The following is a 23,943-nucleotide window of genomic DNA, read 5'->3' on the forward strand; positions in this document are numbered from 1 at the left end:
ATGTACTTGACATTTCACATAAAAAAACAGAACAGGCCAACAGAGCTGGAACAAACTGAATAAGGAAAGTAAGATATCAAATTGGAAAGTATTTTCTTCCTCCTCCTCCTCCTCCTCCTCCTCCTCCTCCTCCTCCTTTTCCTCCTCCTCTTCCTCTTGCTTCTCCTCTTCCTCCTCTTCCTCCTTTTCTTTCTCCTCCCCCTGATTGAGTTTTATGTATAGGTGTTTTACTAGTATATATGTCAGTATACCCTGTGTATTTCTGGTGCCCACAGGTGCCAGAATAGTGTACCAAATCCCCTGGAACTGGAGTTACAAATGATTGTGAATTGCCACATGAATGCTGAGAATTGAACTCAGGTCTTCCAGAAAAATAGCTAGTGTTCTTAATTCCTAAGCAATCAATTTCTCCAGCCCCAAGGGTTCTTACAATATTCTATAATCCTTAGAAAGACTTTTAATTTACTTTAATCTTTATTTAAGAAGGAGACATCACAGGCTGGGATAGATGAGCTCCAGATTTCATCTCTCTCTGCCCTGAGTGACCCCCTCTCTTTCTCTGTCTATCTCTCTTTCTCTCCTTTCCTTTTTAAAAACATATACACACACATACAAACAAACACAAACGGGGGCGGGGCAGACAGACACAGAGAGACAGAGAGAGAGATAGACAAAGACAGAAAGAGACTGAGATACAGAGATATAGAGACAGAGACAGAGATACAGACAGAGACAGAAGTAGAGAGACAGACATACAAGATAATTTTGTTATTTAACTCAGACTGGCTTCTACTTTGAAATCCCCCTGCTTCTAAGTCTTAGGCATTTGGTCTCAAAAGAATGGAAATGAAATGGCTCAAAAACAAATATTTATAGAGAATTTTATATACCATACTTTTTGTGTGCACATATTGTACTTTGGGACATGATGCTAACAGGATGGTTGCCTAAGGATTTGAAACATTTGTTACAAATAACTAAGTGCTTACAAGCCCCAAGCTTCAGAAGTGTAGCTTCTCTCTCTCTCTTTCTCTCTCTCTCTCTCTCTCTCTCTCTCTCTCTCTCTCTCTCTCTCTCTCTCTCTCTCTCTCTCTCACACACACACACACACACACACACACACACACACACACACAGGCACTATCTCCTTGAAATTCTGCCACAGCAAACTTAAAAACAAGGCTTTTTATATGTTTATGCTTACATTTCTTAGAATGATTTATTGTCTGTTCTCTCTTTTCCTTTTATCATATTGATAATATTTAAATTTTGAGTTACATCAAGAGGGTGTTTTATCCTAGTATCATATATACATGTTAAGGATGGCTGTTAATGTTTTCCCAGATAGACAACACTAAGGGCGAGTTAATCACCAGGTTTTATTGTTCTGTGCTTGAGTCTTATGTACTTTTGTTGCTGACATTTTGAAATCTGGTATTCTTTTCTCAACAACTCTGCATGGGGCTTGTGAAGTGTCTTCAGAGGCGCCAAATAAATACATTTCTAATAATACAACCACTCAGGTAAATACATTTCTAATAATACAACCACCCAGGCAAACAAAGGTGGGAGGTTTTTACTTTCCTTCTCTATGTTTCTTTAGTGCTTTAGGTCTTTAGGATACACTTGAGAAATATTGTTCCTGCCATTTGCCCATCGCGGGAGACTGCTGTGCTGAACACTGGGACTTGTTACTCCAGCAGTTTCTTTCCTTTGAGAAAAAGTAGAGAGCAAATAGCTCTCTGTTCAGGGAACCAGGCAGTGCCAACCTCTCTCTACTCACAAACTACAAAGTCATTTAACCATCAGAGGCCCAGGGCTGGTTTAGTAATATCCTTAGGAGAACAAAACATTTCGAACAAAACTTCACCTAGTTTTCTTTCATGATTTGTGATTTTTCCTGGGAAATAGAGCAGGAATATTTCAAACCAATTTCACAGTCAGTTCTAGGGAAGGGCTTCATGAAATAAGACCCATGTAAGTACACCTGGCAAGGGGAAAACGCTCTGGTGCACGTGATTCAGATTCTGGGATGATGACTTGCTTCAAGGAAATTCATCTTCATGATTTTCACACTATCAAGTTGAAGAATAAAATAAAAGAGAAAGAATGGAAACTAATATTAAATCATTTTGGGTTTTTTTATTTCTTCTTTTTTCTTAGTTGTATTTTTATTGGATATTTCCTTTATTTGTATTTCAACTGTTATCCCCTTTCCTGTTTCTTCCCCCTCCTGGAAACCTCCATCCCATCCCCCAACCCCCTACTTCTATGAGGGTGTTCCCTCTTCTAAGAAGGACTGAAGCACCCACACATTGGTCTTCCTTCTTCTTGAGGTTCATGTGGTCTGTGAATTGTATCTTTTGGGTATTCAGAACTTTTGGGCTAATATCCACTTATCAGTGAATACATATTAATCTCTTAATCTGGCTATTTTAATGTAAAAGATACTGTGGAATTTTCATTGTAAAACATGTGTATGAAGGGCTAGAGAGTTGACAGAGTGGTTAAGAATATATACTGTTCTTGCAGAGGACCCAAGTTCTACTCCTAAAATCCATGTAGGGTTTTTTGCAACTACCTATAACTCCACTTCCAGGGGTATATGATGTCTCTGGCCTCCTCTGTCACTAGTATTTATGTGTACTAAGAAAACTATATATATATATGATCTTCACAGACAAAAAATGGTATTGGTTTAAATTTTAACTGATCTCCGGCCACTCAAAATGTACAACGTATCTGGCCAATCTAATATCCTTGCCAATTTTCCATAAGTGAAGTTAGAATTTTTGAGAACTATCTCTGAGTCAGTCTAATAACTTTCACTTGTTTAGAATCACGTAAATTGAACTTGCTAATTCATTTTTCCTTTGCTGGTAGAAATTAGGTGTTAATGGTTTTGAAAGAACCCGAGAATTAAGACTGGACTGGCCATGCACAAACTATTCCTGACTTCGTTTCTCAACTCAGATTACTGCTTTGACATGATACTATGAACTCTAAAGAAATACAATATAAATATAAGTCCTGTGGATATCCCCAATACCTGAGAACGTTCATTAAATATGTGATACAGATGAAATATGTTGCAACTTGTCAGAATTAACTAAAGGTTTTTTTATTCAAATAAATACTTCTATGAAGCCAACTTAAAAGTTATGATGAATCATCTATAGTGCAAGGAGTTACATATTTCTTTTTTGTTGTTGTTTTATTCAATATTTTATTTATTTACATTTCTTATACACTTAAAAATTCGGTTGATGTTTTAAAAACCAGTTGAGGCACTAGTTTCCTAAATGTGTATCTTATAGTTTTGAAAGTATACAACAGGAACTTATTTTTTTTTTCAAAAATAGTAGAAAAAAGCGATGTAGGTTAAAGCCTACAGTTTGAAGTTGAAGTCTTTAGCCAGAGTCACATTGATCTCGTTCAGTTATTTATATTCTAGAAGTATATGTACTAAGAATGAAGCTAATGAATTTTATTAACACCCCCAAATCTCCCAGTAAATTCTTAGCGGAAAAACGATGAAATGTTTTAACTATGGAATAGGAAGCCCGAGTGATTTTTCACATTTGCTGTGAGTATGGGTCATATGTACTGTTCTCCTGGGCTCGTGCTTCCTGAATCCAGCATTGATTACTGTTCATGTACAAAGGCAACTTATGTTTCCCTTTGTGTCTCCAGCATAGCGATGCAGTCCACGATCTTCTTCTGGATGTGATCACCTGGGTTGGAATCTTGTTGTCTCTCGTTTGTCTCCTGATTTGCATCTTCACATTTTGCTTCTTCCGTGGGCTCCAGAGTGACCGTAACACAATTCACAAGAACCTGTGCATCAGCCTGTTTGTGGCAGAGCTGCTCTTCCTGATTGGAATCAACAGAACTGACCAACCAGTAAGCTATATTGCTGTTAGCAAAGACTACCCACAATTTTAGCTTTGTAGGACTCTCTCTACACTGGGAAAGAGCATGCTGCGGAGGGCCCTTCCTTTGGCTTAGTCCACAGATAGTGATTTTCACATCTTCCTCTGCTCTTTAGTTTTCAAGTTCATTGCCATTAAGAAATGGTAAACTTTACATATGGGTGCACATTTAAATTTGGTTGTTACAACAGACTTTGGGCTTTCATACAGTATAGTGATTGTCCATATAGCTCATGCTTACACATGTGAATAGCCTCCTTTCTCACCCACATCTCCTACCTGAGAGACACATTTGTGACTAATGAGGAAGGATTGACACATCTTTATTACTGTAAGTCCATGGTTCATAATTTATATTAATATTCACTGGGTGTTATGTATTCTGTAGACACACATACATATTCTCTCTTATTGAATATGCAGTATGTTTTACTCTCTTAAAAATTCTCTGTATTTCTTCTGTTCATCACAGTATCTCCTCTAGCCATGACATCCATTTGTTCTTATGTTCTCCAATAGCTTTGCATTTCCTCAATATTATTGGGATCATATACTATATAACTTTATTGCACTGGTTCTTTCCTCTGGCTAACATATACTAGGCTTCTCACATATCAGTTTATGATCGAATAAAATGCAGCTCTCAGGACTAGAGCTGCAAAGGAGAGCAAAACTTTGTAGTTTTCAGAATACTTGTTAGTATGATAAATAATTCACTCACTTAATGCTGACCCTCATTATGCATTCATATGCATGATGTGCTGTAGAATAGAATGCAGTTTGAAGTCTATACTGATGCCTTTATGATTAATGACTGAAAAGGATACAATTATGGTGAATATATATTTTAATTGGTTAGCATACATCTAATGTAATAGCTTTCCCCATAAATGCACATATATGAATAAGCAATCAAAGAAGACAATTTCCTCCTCAAGCTAACACCTTATGATTGCAAAAATTTTATAGTTGAAATTCTAACCTTAAAATCCTCAAAAAGAATTGTGTCATTTTTGAGGAAAATATTCTATTCTTTAGTTAACCTCTAATTAAAATAGCGATAGTTTCTTTCATGTAGAATTGTTTTTGAATTTTAATTCCCCGATGTTAGTATGTTATGATAAACTTTACCAGGCAGTGGATACTGCCCAAAACCAGTCTCTGGTGAAAATACAATGATAGAGACTGATAAAAGATGCAGGGGTTGTATTACTCAGTAAAGTGTCTTTCTTTTCTTACTAGGTAGGTGTTCCTTGTGTGTGTGTGTGGGGGGGTGTGAGTCTGTCCCCATCATATTTGGAACCTTATTTATTTCTTTTTCATTTACAACTGAAGATATTGAGAAGAGTGTAAGCTCAGTGACAGAGTCCCTTCAGTTGCTAGCACTGCAATCAAAAAAATTTAAAGAAAACCTGACATGTTAATCCATGTTTAGAAGAAACACACACAAAAAAAATCAATTTTAACACCATTTTCTTTTTCTTTGTATCTTTCTCTATTCTTTTTCCTTTCTTATTTCCTTCCAAAATTGAAGCAGAGTCATACTTTTAATTCTATTGCTCAACCTACTAAACACTGGGGTTATTGCTATTACATAATCACTTTCAGATTTACAGATTTAAAAATCTTTACATGTTAGCTATAAAGGTTTAAAAATTTGAGCCTAATCTCAATGGTAATTATCTTTGGGCTCTTAATAAATTTTTTTTCCTCATAAATGTTATGATTTTCCTTGTTTTAACATGGTGTCAGCCATAAGCTGTAATTAAGATAAAAGGCAGTTCAAGTAGGTTATATTTAATTCATTTTCCTGTTTATACTCCCAAGAGTCTTATCCAGATTATCCTATTGCAGTCCTGTTTTATAATGGCTGGGCTGATAGCCACTTATGTTAGTTTTGTGTTGGGCAATAGAGGTTCATGTGTTTGTTCAGAAACTGAAGCCCGGGTTCTTTTTTCTAGATTGCCTGTGCAGTGTTCGCGGCTCTTTTGCATTTCTTCTTCTTGGCCGCTTTCACCTGGATGTTTCTAGAAGGGGTGCAGCTGTATATCATGCTGGTGGAGGTCTTTGAGAGCGAGCATTCCCGTAGGAAGTACTTTTATCTGGTCGGCTATGGGATGCCCGCGCTCATCGTGGCCGTCTCTGCTGCAGTCGACTACAGGAGCTACGGAACAGACAAAGTGTGAGTTGAACGTTTGCTGCCTTTCTTCTCTCCCCCTCCCCAGATCTACTCAAGGTAAAAGCTTTGGGATCTCTTCGGTGTCTACCAAGCATCTACTAAGGGAACCAAAGAAGCAACTGAGAGTATGATCCAATGTATGGCTTGGTATTTGTTGGGACGTTAATTTTTTTTTTTTGAAACTGTGATCCTGTTTTGGAAGAACATAGTGTCTCTCTCTAGAGTAACTGTGTGATAATTTTATATTCTTTCAGAGTATTTAGCCATGTGCACACCAATCAAAGACTGTTCTCAGACCACAGAGTCACTCCACATCGTTGGCCTTTATTCACTGATGCCAGTGGTAGTCCCAGATGAGTATTTATAGTGACAGGAAACCTGAAGGAGCAGGAGGAGTTTGCTCTTCTTTTCTCTTTTTCTATATAATTATTGGACTATAGTAATACAGTTTTTTTTTTCAGTATATCTTTAAGTTGTTAAAGAATATAGACAAGTGCAGCAGAAAAGAAAGACATTCAGGCAGGGTACATTAAGGTGGTCCAGCACACCAAGGATGCAGAGGCAGGCAGATTTCTGAGTTGGAGATCAGCCTGATCCCTAGAGCAAGTTCCAGGATAGCTGAGGCTACACAGAGAAACCCAGTCTAGCAAATACAGAGGAGGAATGGAGAAAGAGGAAGGGGAAAGAAAATGAAAAAGAAGAAAGTATTGGAGCTGGGGAGACAGCTAAGAGCTTTGGTCCTCTTTTCCTCAAGGAACCATGCTTAATTCCCAGCATCCACTTGATGGCTCCCAGCTGTCTGCAATATCAGTTCCAGGGCATCTCACACCATCACACATGCAGACAAGCCACCACATAAAAATAAACAGTTTTTAAATAAAGAAAATCATTCAGTTCAAAATGCCTTCATGTCAACAGAGATCCCAAACAATGAATGAAAGTTTCACTTGAAGAAATGCCTACATTTTAGGGATGCACTGAGGAGGGAGAATAAATGGGGAGAAGAAGCAGAACCATAGTTACAGAACCTTGGGACTGAAGGTCATGGAAAGTAGGAGAATGGTTCATGTTAGCCTTCCAGAACTAGCAGTGATTTATGTCAAAGATAATTCAAATAGTATAAGTAGGAGACAGAAAGTCACTTGACCTTTTCGACAGCTTTCTCAAGACAGTGCTAGAAGCACAGCCAAATTGGAAGGTGTGAAAAAAGAAGTTATCAGAGGCCTCAGATAGTATCTATACCCTGAAGTAATTTTACTGAATTTATTGGTTTATGTGATGAAAGTAATGGAGGAATTTTGAAATGGTGTCACAGGAGCCGGGAGGCTCCAGTTCTGTGTCAGTGTCCTTGTCTGGCACGCAGAACAAAATGATAAAAAATAAAATAAACAAACGAAAATATACAGGGGACTTTGTGATGGATGAAGTCTTAAGATATGTATAGGCTGAGAAGAATCCAGTTGACAGGAAATTAATGGAGAGAAGAGGGGTTATTATTTGAATTTGTATTCAGTGTACCTAGGCTATTCAGGAAAGGAAAGACCCCAGGATGATTAAAAAAAAAAGATATAAAGCTAAATACAACATTAGAAAGAACTTCACTGAACATGTTGAAAGTAGTTTTAGAACTCACCATGCCTGTGGTATAAATTTTATAGATGAGCAGAATCAAGCACATTCGTCCTGATTTGTCTATCATTACAGAGATGGGTGTAACAAACCCTTGATAAACTACTAGGTTTACTTCAGATGCAGTTGGATTTCTTTTTGTGATGATGAAATTACCTTTGTCTTTGGAGGGAAATGTAGGAAGGAATGAGTAAGATACGTTTCTAAGCATGGGGCAGTTTCACCAGGTGAAAGATGCTGACTTCTGTGGGGTGAAGTAGAGGGGACAAGAGATCTGAAAAGCTTTAAGACAAGGTCTATGGAAAATGTGTTAAAGGGCCAGTTAGACATTCATCAAAACATTTCAAGGCAGCAGTGAAGTCTTAGACAAGGCTAGATAACATCAATTTGTACAGAAGTTTATAAGCCAGATTTCATGGCTTGCCACCAGCCACCAGCAGCCTGAACATGCTGGCAATAAAGTAGCTTGCTTCCCAGAAATGAGGATTCATAAAGAGGGAGTGACAGAAAAAGACACCGGGGTTAGTGAGAGTATAGTTAAAATAAAACATGTGGTGCCCAGACACCACTGACACAATTAAAAGGAGACCATTGCACTTATGCTGTGCTCTTTTTAAATACAGGGACAGAATAGGTGATCTGTCTCATTGTGACAATTATTTTCACGTCTGATCTAAATTTCAGTCAAATATGAATTCATTCCATTGGCCCCAATCACAATCATGGGACCAGACTAGATGAGCAAAATGCTGTATCCAGCTTTGCTCCTAAAGATGTCTTAGGAGAGACAGACTCATCATAGGCTCTTTTATTTTTTCTCAAATAATGTCTTTATTGATGTAGCTCACAAGTCATTATATACTCATTTGAAGTATAGACTTCAAGTACTTTAATATGTTCTGAATGTTATACACCTATCACCACAGATTTTAGAATATTTTCATCAACCCATAAAGAAGCCCATTAGCAATCACTCCCCCTGGGTCACAGAATTTTGCATTTTAATTAATTCATTCTCCCCCTAAGAAATTAAGCTGAGTTATACCATTATGTATGACCTTAAACAATTTCCAATATTGTTCTTAAGCAGTCACATCTTGCTCGCTGGATGTCCTGAATTTCTTTTTGGTTTTGGTTCAATATTTATCTTTTCTCATGAGTTATTTGTAAATTTTCCCCTTACTGGACTGAATCCACTTTTTTTCTTTGTGTCTCGGTCATTCATTTTGAAACAGATGTCATTTTTTGGGATAGTAGAAATCTGTCTTCTTAGAGTCAATAATACATAGTCCCTAGTGACTTGGTTAAAGCCTTGGCCACCATTATTTTAATTTCCTGCCCCAGGACTGGTAGGTCTCATTTACTGACACCATTACTCTGTGGGAATAGGGAATAATTTACTTCCCAGGCATGATTCTAAACAATTTTTAAATGCTTAGTTATACAATTATGATTTTTCCCAAGCAAAAGCAAAGCAAAACAGAGATCGATGATAGAAGATAAGTAAAAGAGAAAGGAAAACTAGAGAAAATTCCAGTCAAATTCCATCACAGACAGGAGTGAAGTACTTTATCGTTTATTTTAAACATATAAAAACTGTTTAAAAAGTTGACTCCAGGGTCTATGGGGAGAATATATTTAACTTCTACTTCGGGAAGTTCACAGAATTAAGTATCTGCCTAGGATTGTTTTGTTCATTAAGAATACAAATATTAAAAAGGAGCTATTATTTTGGTGTTTACTCCTGACATGAATCTGTCATATTTTTCATTTGGACTTAATTAATATATCTTCTTAAATAAAATTAAAACCAATCAGTTTAATTAATTAATTTTATTTGTGGTTCTGGGATTGAACTTGGCTTGCTGCATGTGAAACAACCACCCTGTCACTGAGCTATATCCCCAGCAAAGGCACTGAATTTTGACTCAGTGTGTAGGATTTTTGCATTCTGTAACTTGGTATTTATTGTCTTTTGTCTTCCCAGTTTCTGTAATTGTTCACTGATTTTATTTTATTCCAGATAAAGGCATTTTATTTATTCCATCTGACTTTTCACAGACTTGCTAACTATATAACTTTTTTATATGTAACTTTTCTTTATTGTGAGATGTTGCAGCAAAACAAAATTTTGGAAGTTATCAGAAAGACTTCAATTAAGAAATTCTTTTAAGGGCTGGAGAGGTGGCTCAGAGATTTAGAGCACCAGCTCTTCTTCCAGAAGACCCAGGTTCAATCCCCAGTATCCATATGGCTGCTCACAACTGTCTGTAGCTCAAATTCCAGTGGATCAAACTCCCTCACACAGACATGTGTAGGCCAAACACAAATGTACATTAAAATAAAAATAAATAAATTAAAAATGAATGCCTATAGCTATTCATAGAACTGCAGAAGATACTAAAAAATTCTAATTTTCATGTATATCTTCTGTTTTATTATACACTCACTGATTTCTAAAAAACAATAAAACTGTTGATAGTCTAGTCTAATATAAACTATGATAATCTAGAAATCAAAGATATTGTTAGCTATGCTTATTATTCTCTGTAAAGTAAATGCTTATGTCTTAGAATTCCATGCTTCTTAACTTTTGTTCTAATTTAATGTTTAGAGTATATACTGAACAATTCTAATTAATGTAGTGTAGTATAATGTAATCTAAATAATAGATTTCTTTTTTCCACTCCTTTTACTGAATTTAATCATTTCATTATAGTGACAATAAGGTGTTCCATCTGAGAACCTTAATAATAAAAGCTTACCTTTCTAGGAAAGAGACTGATGGTAACATAGATGATGACTCTGGAGTTAAAATTGTCTTGTAGCAAAATAAATGGTATTTTGATACAGATGGAGATAACTATCGTATTCCATCTGGCTGATGGATTATGATGTGTTTTTCTATGAAATGTTATTAGCCTGTTGAATTTATTATGTACAGAACACATACTCATGAACCAAGCAGACATAATTTTATCTTAAGAAGTTTAGTTTGCCATCAATTTGCAATGCTTATAAAAGAGTCATTATCTTCTGATGTTTATATAATAAAATCCCTTGTCTAATTGACATATTCTCAAAAATATACTTACAATAACATTTGGACACAGTATCACAGCATTTTAAAAATCCATTTAAATGACCAAAAATCTTTTTTTTTTTTATTAGATGTTTTCTTTATTTACAATATCTCTTTCCCAGGTTCTCCTCCAAAAAAATAAAATGAAATAAAATGAAATAAACAAAAACTAAAACAATCCCCTGTTCCCTCCTCCTTCCCCCTGCTAACCACCCCACCCCTTCCTGCTTACTGGGCCTGGCATTCCCCTACACTGGGGCATAGAACCTTTACAGGGCCAAGGTCCTCTCCTCCCATTGATGACCGACTTGGCCATCCTCTGCTATACGCATGTTGTTGGAGCCATGAGTCCCCCCATTTGTACTTTTTGGTTGGAGTTTTAGTCCCTGGGAACTCTGAGGGTACTAGTTAGTTCATATTGGTGTTTGTCCTAAGGGGCTGCAAGCCCTTCAGCTCCTTGGGTCCTTTCTCTAGCTGCTTCATTGGGGACCCTGTACTCAGTCCAATGGATGGCTGTGAGCCTCCACTTCTGTATTAGTTGGGTACTGTCAGAGCTTCTCAGGAGACACCTATATCAGGCTCCTGTCATCCAGCACTTGTTGGCATCCACAATAGTGTCTAGATTTCATGATTGAATATGGGAAGGACTCACAGGTGGAACAGTCTCTGAATTGTCTTTCCTTTAGTCTTTGCTCCATAATTAGTCTCTACAACTCCTTCCATGGGTTTTTGTTCCCCCTTTTAAGAAGGAACGAAGTATCCACACTTTGGTCTTCCTTCTTGAGTTTCTTATGGTTTGTGGTTTGTACTTTGTGTTTTCCGATCTTCTAGGCTAATATTCACTTATCAGAGAATGCATACCATGTGTTCTTTTGTGATTGGATTACCTCACTCAGGATAATATTCTCCAGGTCTATCCATTTCCCCAAGAATTTCATAAATTCATTGTTTTTAATAGCTGAGTAGTACTCCATTGTGTAGATGCACCATAATTTCTGTATCCATTCTTCTGTTGAGGGACATCTGGGTTGTTTCCAGTTTCTGGCTATTAAAAATAAGGCTTCTATGAAGATAGTGGAGCATGTGTCCTTATTACATGTTAGAGCATCTTCTGGGTATATGCCCAGGAGTGGAATAGTTGGGTCCTCTGGTAGTACTATGTCCAATTTCTAGAGGAACCGTCAAACTGTTTTCCAGAGTGGTTGTACCAGCTTGCAATTCCACCAGCAATGAAGGAGTGTTCTTTCTCTACAACCTTGCCAGCATCTGCTGTCACCTGAGTTTTTTATCCTAGCCATTCTGACTGGTGTGAGGTGGAATCTCAGGGTTGTTTTGATTTGCATTTCCCTGATGACTAAGGATGTTGAACATTTCTTTAGGTGCTTCTCAGCCATTCAGTATTCATCAGTTGAGAATTCTTTGTTTAGCTCTGTACCCCATTTTTTTAATAGAGTTATTTGTTTCTCTGGAGTCTAACTTTTGAGTTCTTTTTATATATTGAATATTAGCCATCAGATATAGGGTTGGTAAAGATCTTTTCCCAATTTGTTGGTTGCCGTTTTGTCCTATTGACAGTGTCTTTTGCCTTACAGAAGCTTTGCAATTTTATGAAGTCCCATTTGTCGATTCTTGATCTTAGAGCATAAGCTATTGGTGTTCTGTTCAGGAAATTTTCCCCTGTGCCTATGTGCTCGAGGCTCTTCCCCACTTTCTTTTCTGTTAGTTTGAGTGTATCTGGTTTTATGTGGAGGTCCTTGATCCACTTGGACTTGAGCTTTGTATGAGGAGATAAGAATGGATCAATTTGCCTTCTTCTACATGCTAACTGTCAGTCGAGCCAGCACCATTTGTTGAAAATGCTGTTTTTTTTTTTTTTTTCCACTGAATGGTTTTAGCTCCTTTGTCAAAGATCAAGTGGCCATAGGTTTGTGGGTTCATTCCTGGGTCTTCAATTCTATTCCATTGATCTACCTGCCTGTCACTGTACAATAACATTTGGACACAGTATCACAGCATTTTAAAAATCCATTTAAATGACCAAAAATCTTTAAAAAAAAAAAAATAACCCCCGACTTGTGGATTACAGGTTAGAATAATGAGTATATATCATCGCTGATCCTTCATGCTTTTATTCTTCTGGACAGTCGGTGAAAGTATTCCATGGGATGCTGTATTCCATGGGATGCTGTATTCCATGGGATACTGTCAGAACATGATTATAATGAAAGTTAACAATAATTCAAACAGGAATGTTCTGAAATTCAGTTCTAAATACTAGGAATTTATCACCTGAAACAAATCAGTTCATTTTAAAATTTATTAAAATATTACAAAAATGTGAACAGCTCAGACAGTTAAAAGTCTATCTAACTTTGATGGTTCCCTTAGGACCTATATCATATAATCGCAGGTGTACAACCAGCAGGATAGCATCCTGAGTGGGTTAGAGGAAAGAGTCAGAACTGAGGACCAAGAAATGCAAGAGAACTGCAGTAGAGTAATGCTAGAGGCTAGGTTCAGAGATAACATGTGACCTGGAAAATTGATACCGGGCTTCTCAGCACATGGATTTAAAAAGAATCGACATCATATTGCAGTCTGAAAATCACTGTGAAGCCATCTAGAGATCCTTACATTTCCTTCCATAGCTCCCTGGCTCAAGAATAATTATAAAAGTTGTAATCTGTGTCAACCAAACCCCCACGTGTGTCTTTATTTCAGTTTATCAAAATAACTTGTATAAGCATTTAGGTTGTCAAGTGTTCACTGCATATTGTAAAGAGAGTACATTATAGTTATCCAATTGCATTATAGTGTTATCAAAGAAAAAGACTTCAGAAACATTGAGCTTGACAGTATTCGATAGTTTTGTTCATGGGTTTATTTTATAAATTTGTTTCATGATTTCTAATTAGTTAACTCCCTCAAAAAACTGTCTTTTAACCAGTACTATTATGTGCAATCATTCTAGCACTTCATAAAACAATCTTATTTTAATTGACACGAAACTTCTTTTTTTTTTCTGCTATCTTTCTTTCTTTTTTGTTTTTGTTTTTTGGTTTTTTTTTTTTTTTTTTTTTTTTTTTTTTTTTTTTTTTTTTTTTTTTTTTGGTTTGCATTAGTTTTTTTTATTAGATATTTTCTTTATTTACATGTCATATGATATATCCTTTTCCAGTTTACCCTCTGAAAAAATAAAATAAAATAAAAATAAAACAAAAATGAAAATAAAACAAAACAAAACCTCCTGTTCCCTCTCCCCTCCCCCTGCTCACCAGCTCACCCTCTCCCAAACTTCTAATCAGTGACTATGTCGTCGACTCATGCATCTGACTTAGGTTGGACATGTGAAATAGTATAGCCAACAAAGACCTACTTTTTGATGAGACAACAAGGTAGAACTTATTCAGTGAGTATATGTAGAATACATGCACATTTAAATATATTATTTTATTAACATCTTTAAGCATGCTTTCTTTGTATATGTATTCATGACTGAGGTTTTATCGTGCCACTGTGTTCCTATCAAGGAGTCCTATCACTGGAATGAGTCTATTACCATTTGAAATAGTACTAGGTTGAGTGTACAATTTTCTAAGGAGGAGTTATTTATTCCAGAACTGTATCAGAAATCAGGACCTGTTATCTTTTATAAGGCAATGAACTATACCAAAGTAGCACACTGTACTTGAGTTATTTTAGGATAAAAAGAAGTTTAAAAATGTCCACACCTGTCATTTTACCTCTATTGGTGTGTATAATTTAGAATCTCTACATCTACTGGGGCAGCAGAAATAAAGAGATAATATAAAAAGGTTAAAGACATTGAAGTTGGAACCATTCAAAATGTTAAAGTTTTTTTTTTTTTTTTCTGTGTTGTTAGGTATAGAGGCCAGGCTAGTAGTCCTAGTATTTGGAGGCAGGATGGATAATTTGAGGCCAGGGATTTGAGATCAGCCTTAGCAAAACAATAAGTTCTTTTCACATTACCCACCAAGTCATAGTTACCCAATGACCCAGCAAAACATAGGTCTATGCAAAAACCTATAACATTGTTTTGGGTAGCTAAACAATAGAGGCCCCTTATATCATCAACAGATAAAAAGACAAACTGATACAGCTATATGGTGGACTATTATTCTCAATAAAATGAAGTAGTACTAAGTGTTTCAGAATAGACTAACTGTAAAACATTGTTTTGTTTCAATGAGATCTATCAACAAAGACTAAATATGTGTATATATACTTTCTAATAGTATTTATATGACATGTACAGCATAAGTTCTAGGTGCAGCATAGAAAACAGGGGTTAGGATATAGTAAGGCAGGGAAAAATAGATATAATGTGGGTCTTGATAGACTAAAACAACCCTTTGATTATTCTGACAATTTTACAACTATTAAATATATTTAAAATAATCACATGTGAATTATTTATATAGATCATTGCACTAAAGCCATTCAATAAAGTACAAAATAATGCACTTTTAAGAGGCAACATATTTAAAAGAATTCTGATATTTTTCTAAAGACAGGTTTCAATATGTATGCATCATATACAGCATGTAGGTTTCTCATCCATTCATTGTGAATGAATGTTTATCTAGTCATTTACAACTTTTATTTTATTTCCTATATATCTTTTTCCTGTTGTAGAGGCCTTGATGTTAGGTAAACCAGAGTAAAATCTAAAAACTACTATTAACTTCACCATGACTAACCTGTGAAGTAAGGGTGATTATAAAAATTGTACAAGACTACTGTGACATATGAATCTGTGCATTTAGATGTGATTATGTATGCAGATATACATAGAATTACAAGTTATGTAAATTGAAAAGTAAATATGCCCCTACTAAATTATATCTTTTATTAATGGTTCTATATTTGGCTGGTAGAAATGAATAAATATAAAGTTTATGCTAAACAACATTCTAAAATATAAGTTAAATAGTTAAAAATTGTACATTTATTAAACTAGTGATTACAGTTATTCTGTTGCTATTTTGACCCATGGAAGAAGAAACTTCAATTCTAGTCTTCTCTTCCAGAACGCTATTCCTGCACCCTACCCACACCTGAACCCTCCTGTGTCTACCCCTCCTTCCTCAATCCTCCTGCAAACTCTATTCTATTCCCTCTTTCTTGGGAGATCCAAGTGTCTTCAATTGCGCCCTCCTTGGTAGTTAGCCTCTCTTCTCTGGGTCTGTGAACTGTATCATGATTCTAGGGCAATTACTTTTTAAAACTCATTAACAACAATATTTTTCAATCAGTTTAAGACTATATCCTTTATTGTTTGCAGTTTATCTGCCTCTTTCCTCCTCTCTTCTTTGTTTCTTTCCATGTTTCTTTTATTTTTTCTGTAATTGTTTGACATTACATAGACAGAGAGAGATATGATAGAAAAATGGGCAGTTAGATAATAAATAATAAACAGTACAAATATAGTGTTTTATGCACAGTATATAACAAAATGGATATAAATATAGACATATATGTGCATAAACTAAAAAGGTGATTATGGTATTTACAAATTCATAAACAACTTGATGTAAAATTATCATGAATTTCAATATCTAATGACATCAAAAATTAGTTTCTAGTTACGTTTAATATGTCCCATAGACTCTTTTGTCTAGAATTTTACATCTATTCTACATCAAATTCTGGATGAGAAGCTGTTGTCTGCTGGTTTGACTGAGGCTCAACGTAGTGAACCATGCTGTCTATGGGTGATGGTTGTGTCTTTGGGCAGCTGGCCCTGCTGCTTTTCTAGATACAGAAGCACACCTTTTCAGTAGGAAAGCTGAGAATGAAATGAGGATCTGTAGCTTAGTATATTAGGACGATACATTTTAGCAGACTATTTTCTCTGTTGTGTTATCTTAAGAAATTAATTTTCCTGTTATAATATAAAATAATTTGTTCATTTCTTTCTGAGTTTACATTAAAGTAGTTCTTGTTAAATAGGTAATTGATTCTAAGGTAACATGATAGCCACTCCCTTACTATTAATTTTCAGGATGAGTTCTACTTTTTGGAGAACAATTCTAGAGGAAAATAGTTTATACTTCTGGCTTAGCATTGATTCTTTAGAGTGTTGAAACCAATAAAATTATATCAATGCAATAAGACATCATGTAAATAGCTCTATTTTATTACCCTTTGGAAATGCTACAATAAGAAGATTTTAATGGCACATTTGTGTTTCATTAATGAAACAAAAAACAAGGCAGATATGGCAAATGAAAAGTTTTCCTTTGTATTTTAGAATGTCTTTTGTATTGAAGAAGTAAAAGGGAACATAGCCAGGATGAGTTTTCTTTTCACCTGTAGGTCATGTATTTTTTTTTTTTTTTTAGTACTTCTGAAAGCACAATTCAGAGATTAGACACAATAGACTGAATATCCTTTAAAAATACAAAATTGAGGTTTCTTGAAAATTAAGTATAAATGACCTATCAAACTTTCCAATTTTGCTAGTTAAATACTACTTAGTAAATCACTATGATTTTCAGATAAACCATTGTATTTTAAAGTAGATTTAACCATTTGTAAGCTGCCTTTTGGTATTTAATATGATTAATTTTCCTTTAGCATTTGTCCTACCAATCTGATCTGGTCTCTTTTTAGCCAGTGGTTTTGGATTTTATCCAATTAGCAAAGAGGGGCCAGAGTTTAGAATGCTGTGGGGTAGGACAGATATATTTGATGAAATATGAGTATATGATACCATTCTTTGCACTATGGTCATGGATAATTCTTTTGATCTTGGCACAGTGAATGGGGCAGGCACCATGCAAATTTGGAAGGTGGGTAATGGGAAAGAGATGAAATGCAGAGAGCTTTGCAAAAGCCAGCGTGCAGCCAAAAACAACAGCAGGTATGGCCATATGGCAATCAAATTAGAAAAGGCATTCTCTCCACACAGATTCCAGAGGAGAGTAAAGTGCAGACAGCAGGCATGGGGGGATGATTTACTCAGTGCATGTTGAGTTTCAGACTGCCTCTTCTCCTGTTCACTTACGAAGGGAATTTAAATCATTTTAAATAAATAGATACTGAAGAATTTTCTTAAAGGCTAAAAATAACATGTCACATGTCTTCCACTTCTTGAAGAGATTGTTAGCCAAATTCATATTTAAAAAAAAAAAAAAAAACCTGCTAGCTCGTATTTCTAAAGAAATCAAGCTTGGTAAGGATAAAGTTAATGTCATTCTCTTATTTAAACAAAACATATGAAGATATTAAAGTTTTATATCAACCTTAATTGAACATAATCACTGCTAATATGATTTAAATTATCTATTACATGTAAAAGAATATTTTCTGAAAGAACTTGAAGCATATTTTTTTCCATAATAAAAATTATTTGCACCGGGCAGTGGTGGCGCATACCTTTAATCCCAGCACTTTGGAGGCAGAGGCAGGCAGATTTCTGAGTTCGAAGCCAGCCTTGTCTACACAGTGAGGTCCAGGACAGCCAGGGATACACATAGAAACCCTATCTCGAAAAACCAAAAAAAGTATATATATATATATTTGCTAAAAAAATGTGCTTTAGTTCTTAGATGACCTCTCCAAATATGTTTTGAGCTATAAATGGATTATCCTATTAGTAATTATTCAAAAATGCATCATTAATGTTGTATTGTGTTAATATAACTTAAACAATGTGGGGCTAACATCTAATTTAATCTGAAAAAATTCACTTGCTTTGTTCTCTATTGCCTTTAGCCTTAAGGGAAATCTAGTCTGTAAAGAACCTATAGATACTGATGAAAATTCCCATACTTATTCAAGTCATGCATGCACAGAGTTCCTTTAAAGGGTGGCAAGTTCACCCTCAGTGAGAATGAAGACAGCTTTCCTATGTGAAAAGAGACCTCTCTTACTTATGCCTGTTTATAGACCGCACTACATGCTTCTTCTATGACAAATATTTAAACACCATGGCAAAGGGATAACTAACTGTTCAAACAAATATATGACTAGTAATTTAAGCTCTAATTGCTTCTATAATAATATTTTTCAAACAGAATTCTTATATATATTTGAACAATAATAAACCATCTAGTCTAAGTAGAAATTATGGACTGACATTCAGTCTCTGAATGATGTGTCTACCTCACTGCTACTGAAATCAGTTTATTTGGATTTAAGGTAAAAGAAGATAGCCAGGTATTTAGAGATTGGTTTTGATGACTTTTTTTTTTTTTTTTTTTTTTGCTTAAAAATATAGCTATCAATCACTTTAGAAAAATTTAAAAAATTGCAAAAGCAGAAAACAGCAACAAATGATAATCACTGCCTTTACTACTTAATTGAAAACTTTTAAGTATTTTGGCATGCTTTCAGTAATTATTAGATAAAATATACAGCTAAAGCCTTAGGGTACACTCTGGTGTCTCCACACTCTACTGTATGGAACAATAACGAATAGCATGAGTTTGTAGGTTTTTTTCTTTTCACTGAAACATCTGTTTATCTATCTATCTGTCTATCTATCTATCTATCTATCCATCCATCCATCCATCTATCTATATTTCATGGATGGATATATATGTATATATAGATATGAAAATAATTAAGTATGCACATCATAAATTATTTAATTTATTAAATACATATATACATTTAATAAATAGGTGATAATATTTTATGTGGCCTTTTGACTAAACAACTACTACTTCTTTCTTACCTTTTTCCTCCTCCTCTTCCTTACCCTCCTCCTCCCTTTCTCTCTTTTCCTTTTTTTCTTTATGGTGCTGGCAGCTAAACTCAGACCCACATAGGTCATTGAGCTCTATCATCAGCCCTCAGTATATAAATGTATCCCGTTAGCAAACATAGACCTACTCTATTTCTCAACTTTTGTACTATTTATCAGATGAAAGCCAATATTCTATTTATCAGTTCAATTTGAAATGATGTGTAAAATCCTTCCATGATAACTTTTGGGTGCTCTGTAACTCTTTATTTAACATTATTATAATTAGCAGCATATTCAACTGCTTTGAATACAAGTCTAGAGCACATAAAAAAAAAGCTATTGAGTATTTACTAGTGGAAGTGCTTTGGTTTTAATTATGCTTACAATATTGCAAAGTGGCAAATTATTCAAGATATTATTCTTAACATCAAATAATTTGTTCACTATTTGCATTAATCTTTCTCATAACGAGTCACTTTCACTTTGTCTTCCTGTCACTGCGAAGAATGGAAATGTAATTTCCCAGAGGCTTTAAGAACTGGGGGAGTACTAAATGTGCCTGAAATTAAGTGATTAATAATTTACTTTTTAGGTCATGAATCAACTTCTTCAAATGCTAAGGACCACTTGCAACTCCAGAAGCATGAGCAGTAACATGCTCTTTTTAAGGCTTCAGAACCCTCAAAGGTTGGCTGCCCAACCTAATTAAACTTCAATCTTCTGATACCAAATTTATTTCTTCTTTGTACTGAATTTCCTCAGATCTTCCTGACAGGAAAATGTCACTTTTCCTGACAGCTGATAGACAGGTTATGTAGCAGTGTAATTGGAGAGAAAAGGATAGCTTAAAGCTACTGGCTTTAATGGCTATGTGTATGGCTTTTTCGTTTTTTTTCCCTCTAAGGTTTCAATGACAGACACAAAAGGCCTTAGCAAATAGGCCTGATGCCATTTTCCCCTGCTTTCTCTAAGGGTAATTATCTTACTCCATCAACAGTGCTGTCAGAAATCGGGCACATAATTCAGCATTTAAATGAACAAGCAATGTAATATTTCCTGTCTCCCAGTGGAATACTGTGCCGTTCACATTCTTCTCTGTCACCTGCTCACTCTTGATATATGTCCTGGACCCAGTCTTTGAATGGCTTCTCTCCCTTGTGTTTCACTGCAGATGTTGGCTTCGCCTTGACACCTACTTCATTTGGAGTTTTATAGGACCAGCGACCTTGATAATTATGGTAAGAACTCCTAATTAACTATGCACTTCCCAGGTCAAGAAATAAGAACTTCCACTATCCATGTACTAGCTATCTTAAATTTACATAGGTTAATTTGGGGGAAAGCATGTACTTATATGACCCTACATAACTCACGCAATTAGACACTCATTATAGTCTACGTTTATAGTGTAAAGTAGTTCATCAAAACTGTTGGAAAAGGAAAGTAAGCATTTGCAAAAGAAAATGGCTACAGAAGAATCCAGGCCAGTGCAGTCCACACAGCTGTCTAGACAACTGAATAATGATGACTTTTAACTTTGACAACAGCATATTTTCCTTCCTTTTTTTTGAAGTAATTAGAATTGAATATAAACAGTAATTAGAAATATAGGTGAACACTAGCTATTACTTACAGTATTTATTTATTCATTTATCTACTTATTCATTCATTCATGTAAGCTCTCAAGACTTATGTTTCAGATTTGAAAGTGACAATATGGCACATACAGCACTGCATTTTATACATATATAAATATGTACATGCATCTGTATATACACACACATATCATGGGAAAAGCCTGGTGTCTAAAATCAGTCTCATTGACCATTACATAGATGTGTGAGAGACTAGGAATCATTTTGTAACCAAATATCATTACAGGAAAAAAAGGAAAAAAAAAAAAAAAAAAAAAAAAAAAAAAAAAGAAAAGTCAGAATAATGACCCTGGGCTGATTTATGTCAATACGGACCAGGCTTCCCCACTAATTGCATCCAGTTCACATTAAGCTTTTTAGTCACTTAATGTTGGTTGTTTTGTTTAGCTTTCTTCACCTTTTGATTTTTACTTTTGAGACTTGAATCCATTAATAAAGAAATGTGAAGTTGCCTTACAGGGAGAATGTCAGTGGAGCCTTTTATTGAATTTTCCTGGTCTGTATCAGTCCCTAATTGTAGAGTGTAGAAGCTAATCACCCGGTTCAAGTGCCATTTGGCCTATGGCTTGCTTTATAGCAGTGGTTCTCAACACGTGGGTCACAACCCCTTGGCAAACCTTTGTCTCCAAAATTATTTACATTACTATTCATAACAGCAACAAAAAATTACAGTAATGAAGTAGCAACAAAAGTATATTTACAGTTGAAGTTTGCACAAACTGTATGAGAAACTGTATTATAGGATCGTAGCATCAGGAAAGTTGAGAAGCACTGCTTTATAATGTCCATGTAAGGCGTATAGGTCATGTCTCTTAGACTATGTTCTTTTAAATTATAGACATCTTTTCTGTTTTGTGGCATAAGGATATCATGAGAGACCATCTGTTTCCAACCTAGTTTATTGTAGCATCAGATCTCTAATTCATTTTACTTATGCATTCAAAATATACTGAGGTTAGGATTTGTATTTGTAGCCTGGTGTGGTAGTGTGCATCTGTAATCCCAGAACAAAGTAGTCAGAGGTAGGAGGATGTCCAGAAATTCAAGGCTAGCCTGCTCTACATATTGACTTATATAAGTCAGCTGGTGCTACCTCCTGAGATGGTTCCAAAATATAAACAAAATAAAAGGTTTTTATATATTAATAATTTAGCCTCTGAAAAAGTGCATCTCTGAGAGATGAAATGGAGAGTATCTATGATTAATCAGTCTAGAGACATGTTCATGGAATGAAATTGTAGCAGCTCTTTTAGAATAGTTCCTGTGTTTGGGGATTCACTTCAAAGCAGTGGGCTTTGAGTTATTCAGAAATTTCAGCAGCATCCTTCTAAACAACCACTGACTTTTTATTTCGTGTGAATTTGGCACAGTCATGTTTTGTAACTGTGGTATCACAACCTCCAAAGCTGGCTTCTTGCCTTTGCTAAGGCATCAGACAGTCACCTGTGATCCAATTTCTCCGAGAGTCTACTGAGAACTAATTTCCCACAATTCATGTATTACAGGGAATGGCCTTGCTTTTTTTCTACCATGGTTATCTACAAAACACTACCTTTTGTATTTCAGCTGAATGTAATCTTCCTTGGGATTGCTTTATACAAAATGTTTCACCACACTGCCATACTGAAACCTGAATCAGGCTGTCTTGACAATATCAAGTAAGTGATTCTTAGTTTTGTTCTTATAGATTGTACCTTAAAATTGTTTATGGTTGATAGGTTATATTGTCAAAAATTACATGACAAAATGATGTCAAAGTTCAATGTATTGGTTTTGTTGAGGAAGGTTATTTATTGTTAGTTGAGGTAAATTGACCAGCATATAATCAACATAATGAAACCCTCCTTCCAAACCTACTTTTCCCTGCAATCTGTAATTTATAAATGTGCTTTTAATGCCTTCATTCACTATGTCTTTTAAATAAGTACAGCATTCATAAATGAAAACAGACACTGCCATGTGGTGTGGTAACTATATGAAATCTCTCACACTGTACTCTGTTCTTCAGAGCTAAGTTGCCTGCCAAGGGACCTGTAGTGATGGCTCCTGCAGCTATAGCTCCTGCAGTGATGGTGCCTGCAAATATGGTAGCTGCAGCAATGGTATCTACAGTGATGGTACCTACAATGATGTTACCTGCAGAGATGGTTCCTGCAGCAATGACTACTGCAGTGATGGTACCTGCAATGATGATGGTTGCTATAGTGATGGTACCTGAAATGATGGTACCTGCTGTAATGGCTTCTGCAGTGATGGTACCTGCAATTGCATCTGCTAATGTATAAGAACTGATAGTACTTACGGTTACACTTCTGTAAAACAATCCTGAAATGCTGATTCTGAGTATTCATGTTGTTGCTGTTGCTTATAGCTGTCCTGTAATCCCTCTGAAAAGGGACGTGAGCTTCCCTCCAGTTCATAAGCAAAGGTTGAGCATGTCTTTTCCAGAATGCCCAGGTCCAAAAAGTTTTAAGTATTTCAGATTTGAGAATGTTTATACAGAATTTGTATATAGTTTGATGAGAATTTCTAATCTGAAATTTGAAACTTGAAATTGTCTAAAGTCTAGAGATCAAAAATTTGAAACTTTTGATCATTATAATTGGATTTCAGAGCATATTGGATTTAGACTTTCCTCTTTGTGATTCTGAGCCTCCGTTTTTTTGTTTTTGTTTTTGTTATTTTTAATAAAATATGTTCTTACCTTTGAAACACACTTTTTCCTAGGAGATAAATCTCTCCAGAACATT

General features: G+C 35.4%; 1 protein-coding gene across 25 annotated transcripts in view; it reads left to right on the forward strand.

Annotated features, from left to right (window-relative positions):
• Adgrl3 (adhesion G protein-coupled receptor L3) overlaps nucleotides 1–23,943 on the forward strand; it is a 485,843-nt gene that overhangs the window by 375,708 nt on the left and 86,192 nt on the right. For all 25 annotated transcript variants that reach the window (XM_031342882.1, XM_031342858.1, XM_031342860.1 and 22 more), the window contains 4 exons: nucleotides 3,694–3,903; nucleotides 5,894–6,114; nucleotides 20,710–20,776; nucleotides 22,760–22,851. In XM_031342882.1, coding sequence (XP_031198742.1) covers nucleotides 3,694–3,903; nucleotides 5,894–6,114; nucleotides 20,710–20,776; nucleotides 22,760–22,851 — 590 coding nt within the window. The remainder of the gene's footprint in view (nucleotides 1–3,693; nucleotides 3,904–5,893; nucleotides 6,115–20,709; nucleotides 20,777–22,759; nucleotides 22,852–23,943) is intronic.

This window comes from Mastomys coucha, unplaced genomic scaffold (assembly GCF_008632895.1).
Source record: "Mastomys coucha isolate ucsf_1 unplaced genomic scaffold, UCSF_Mcou_1 pScaffold22, whole genome shotgun sequence".
Taxonomy (NCBI): domain Eukaryota; kingdom Metazoa; phylum Chordata; class Mammalia; order Rodentia; family Muridae; genus Mastomys; species Mastomys coucha.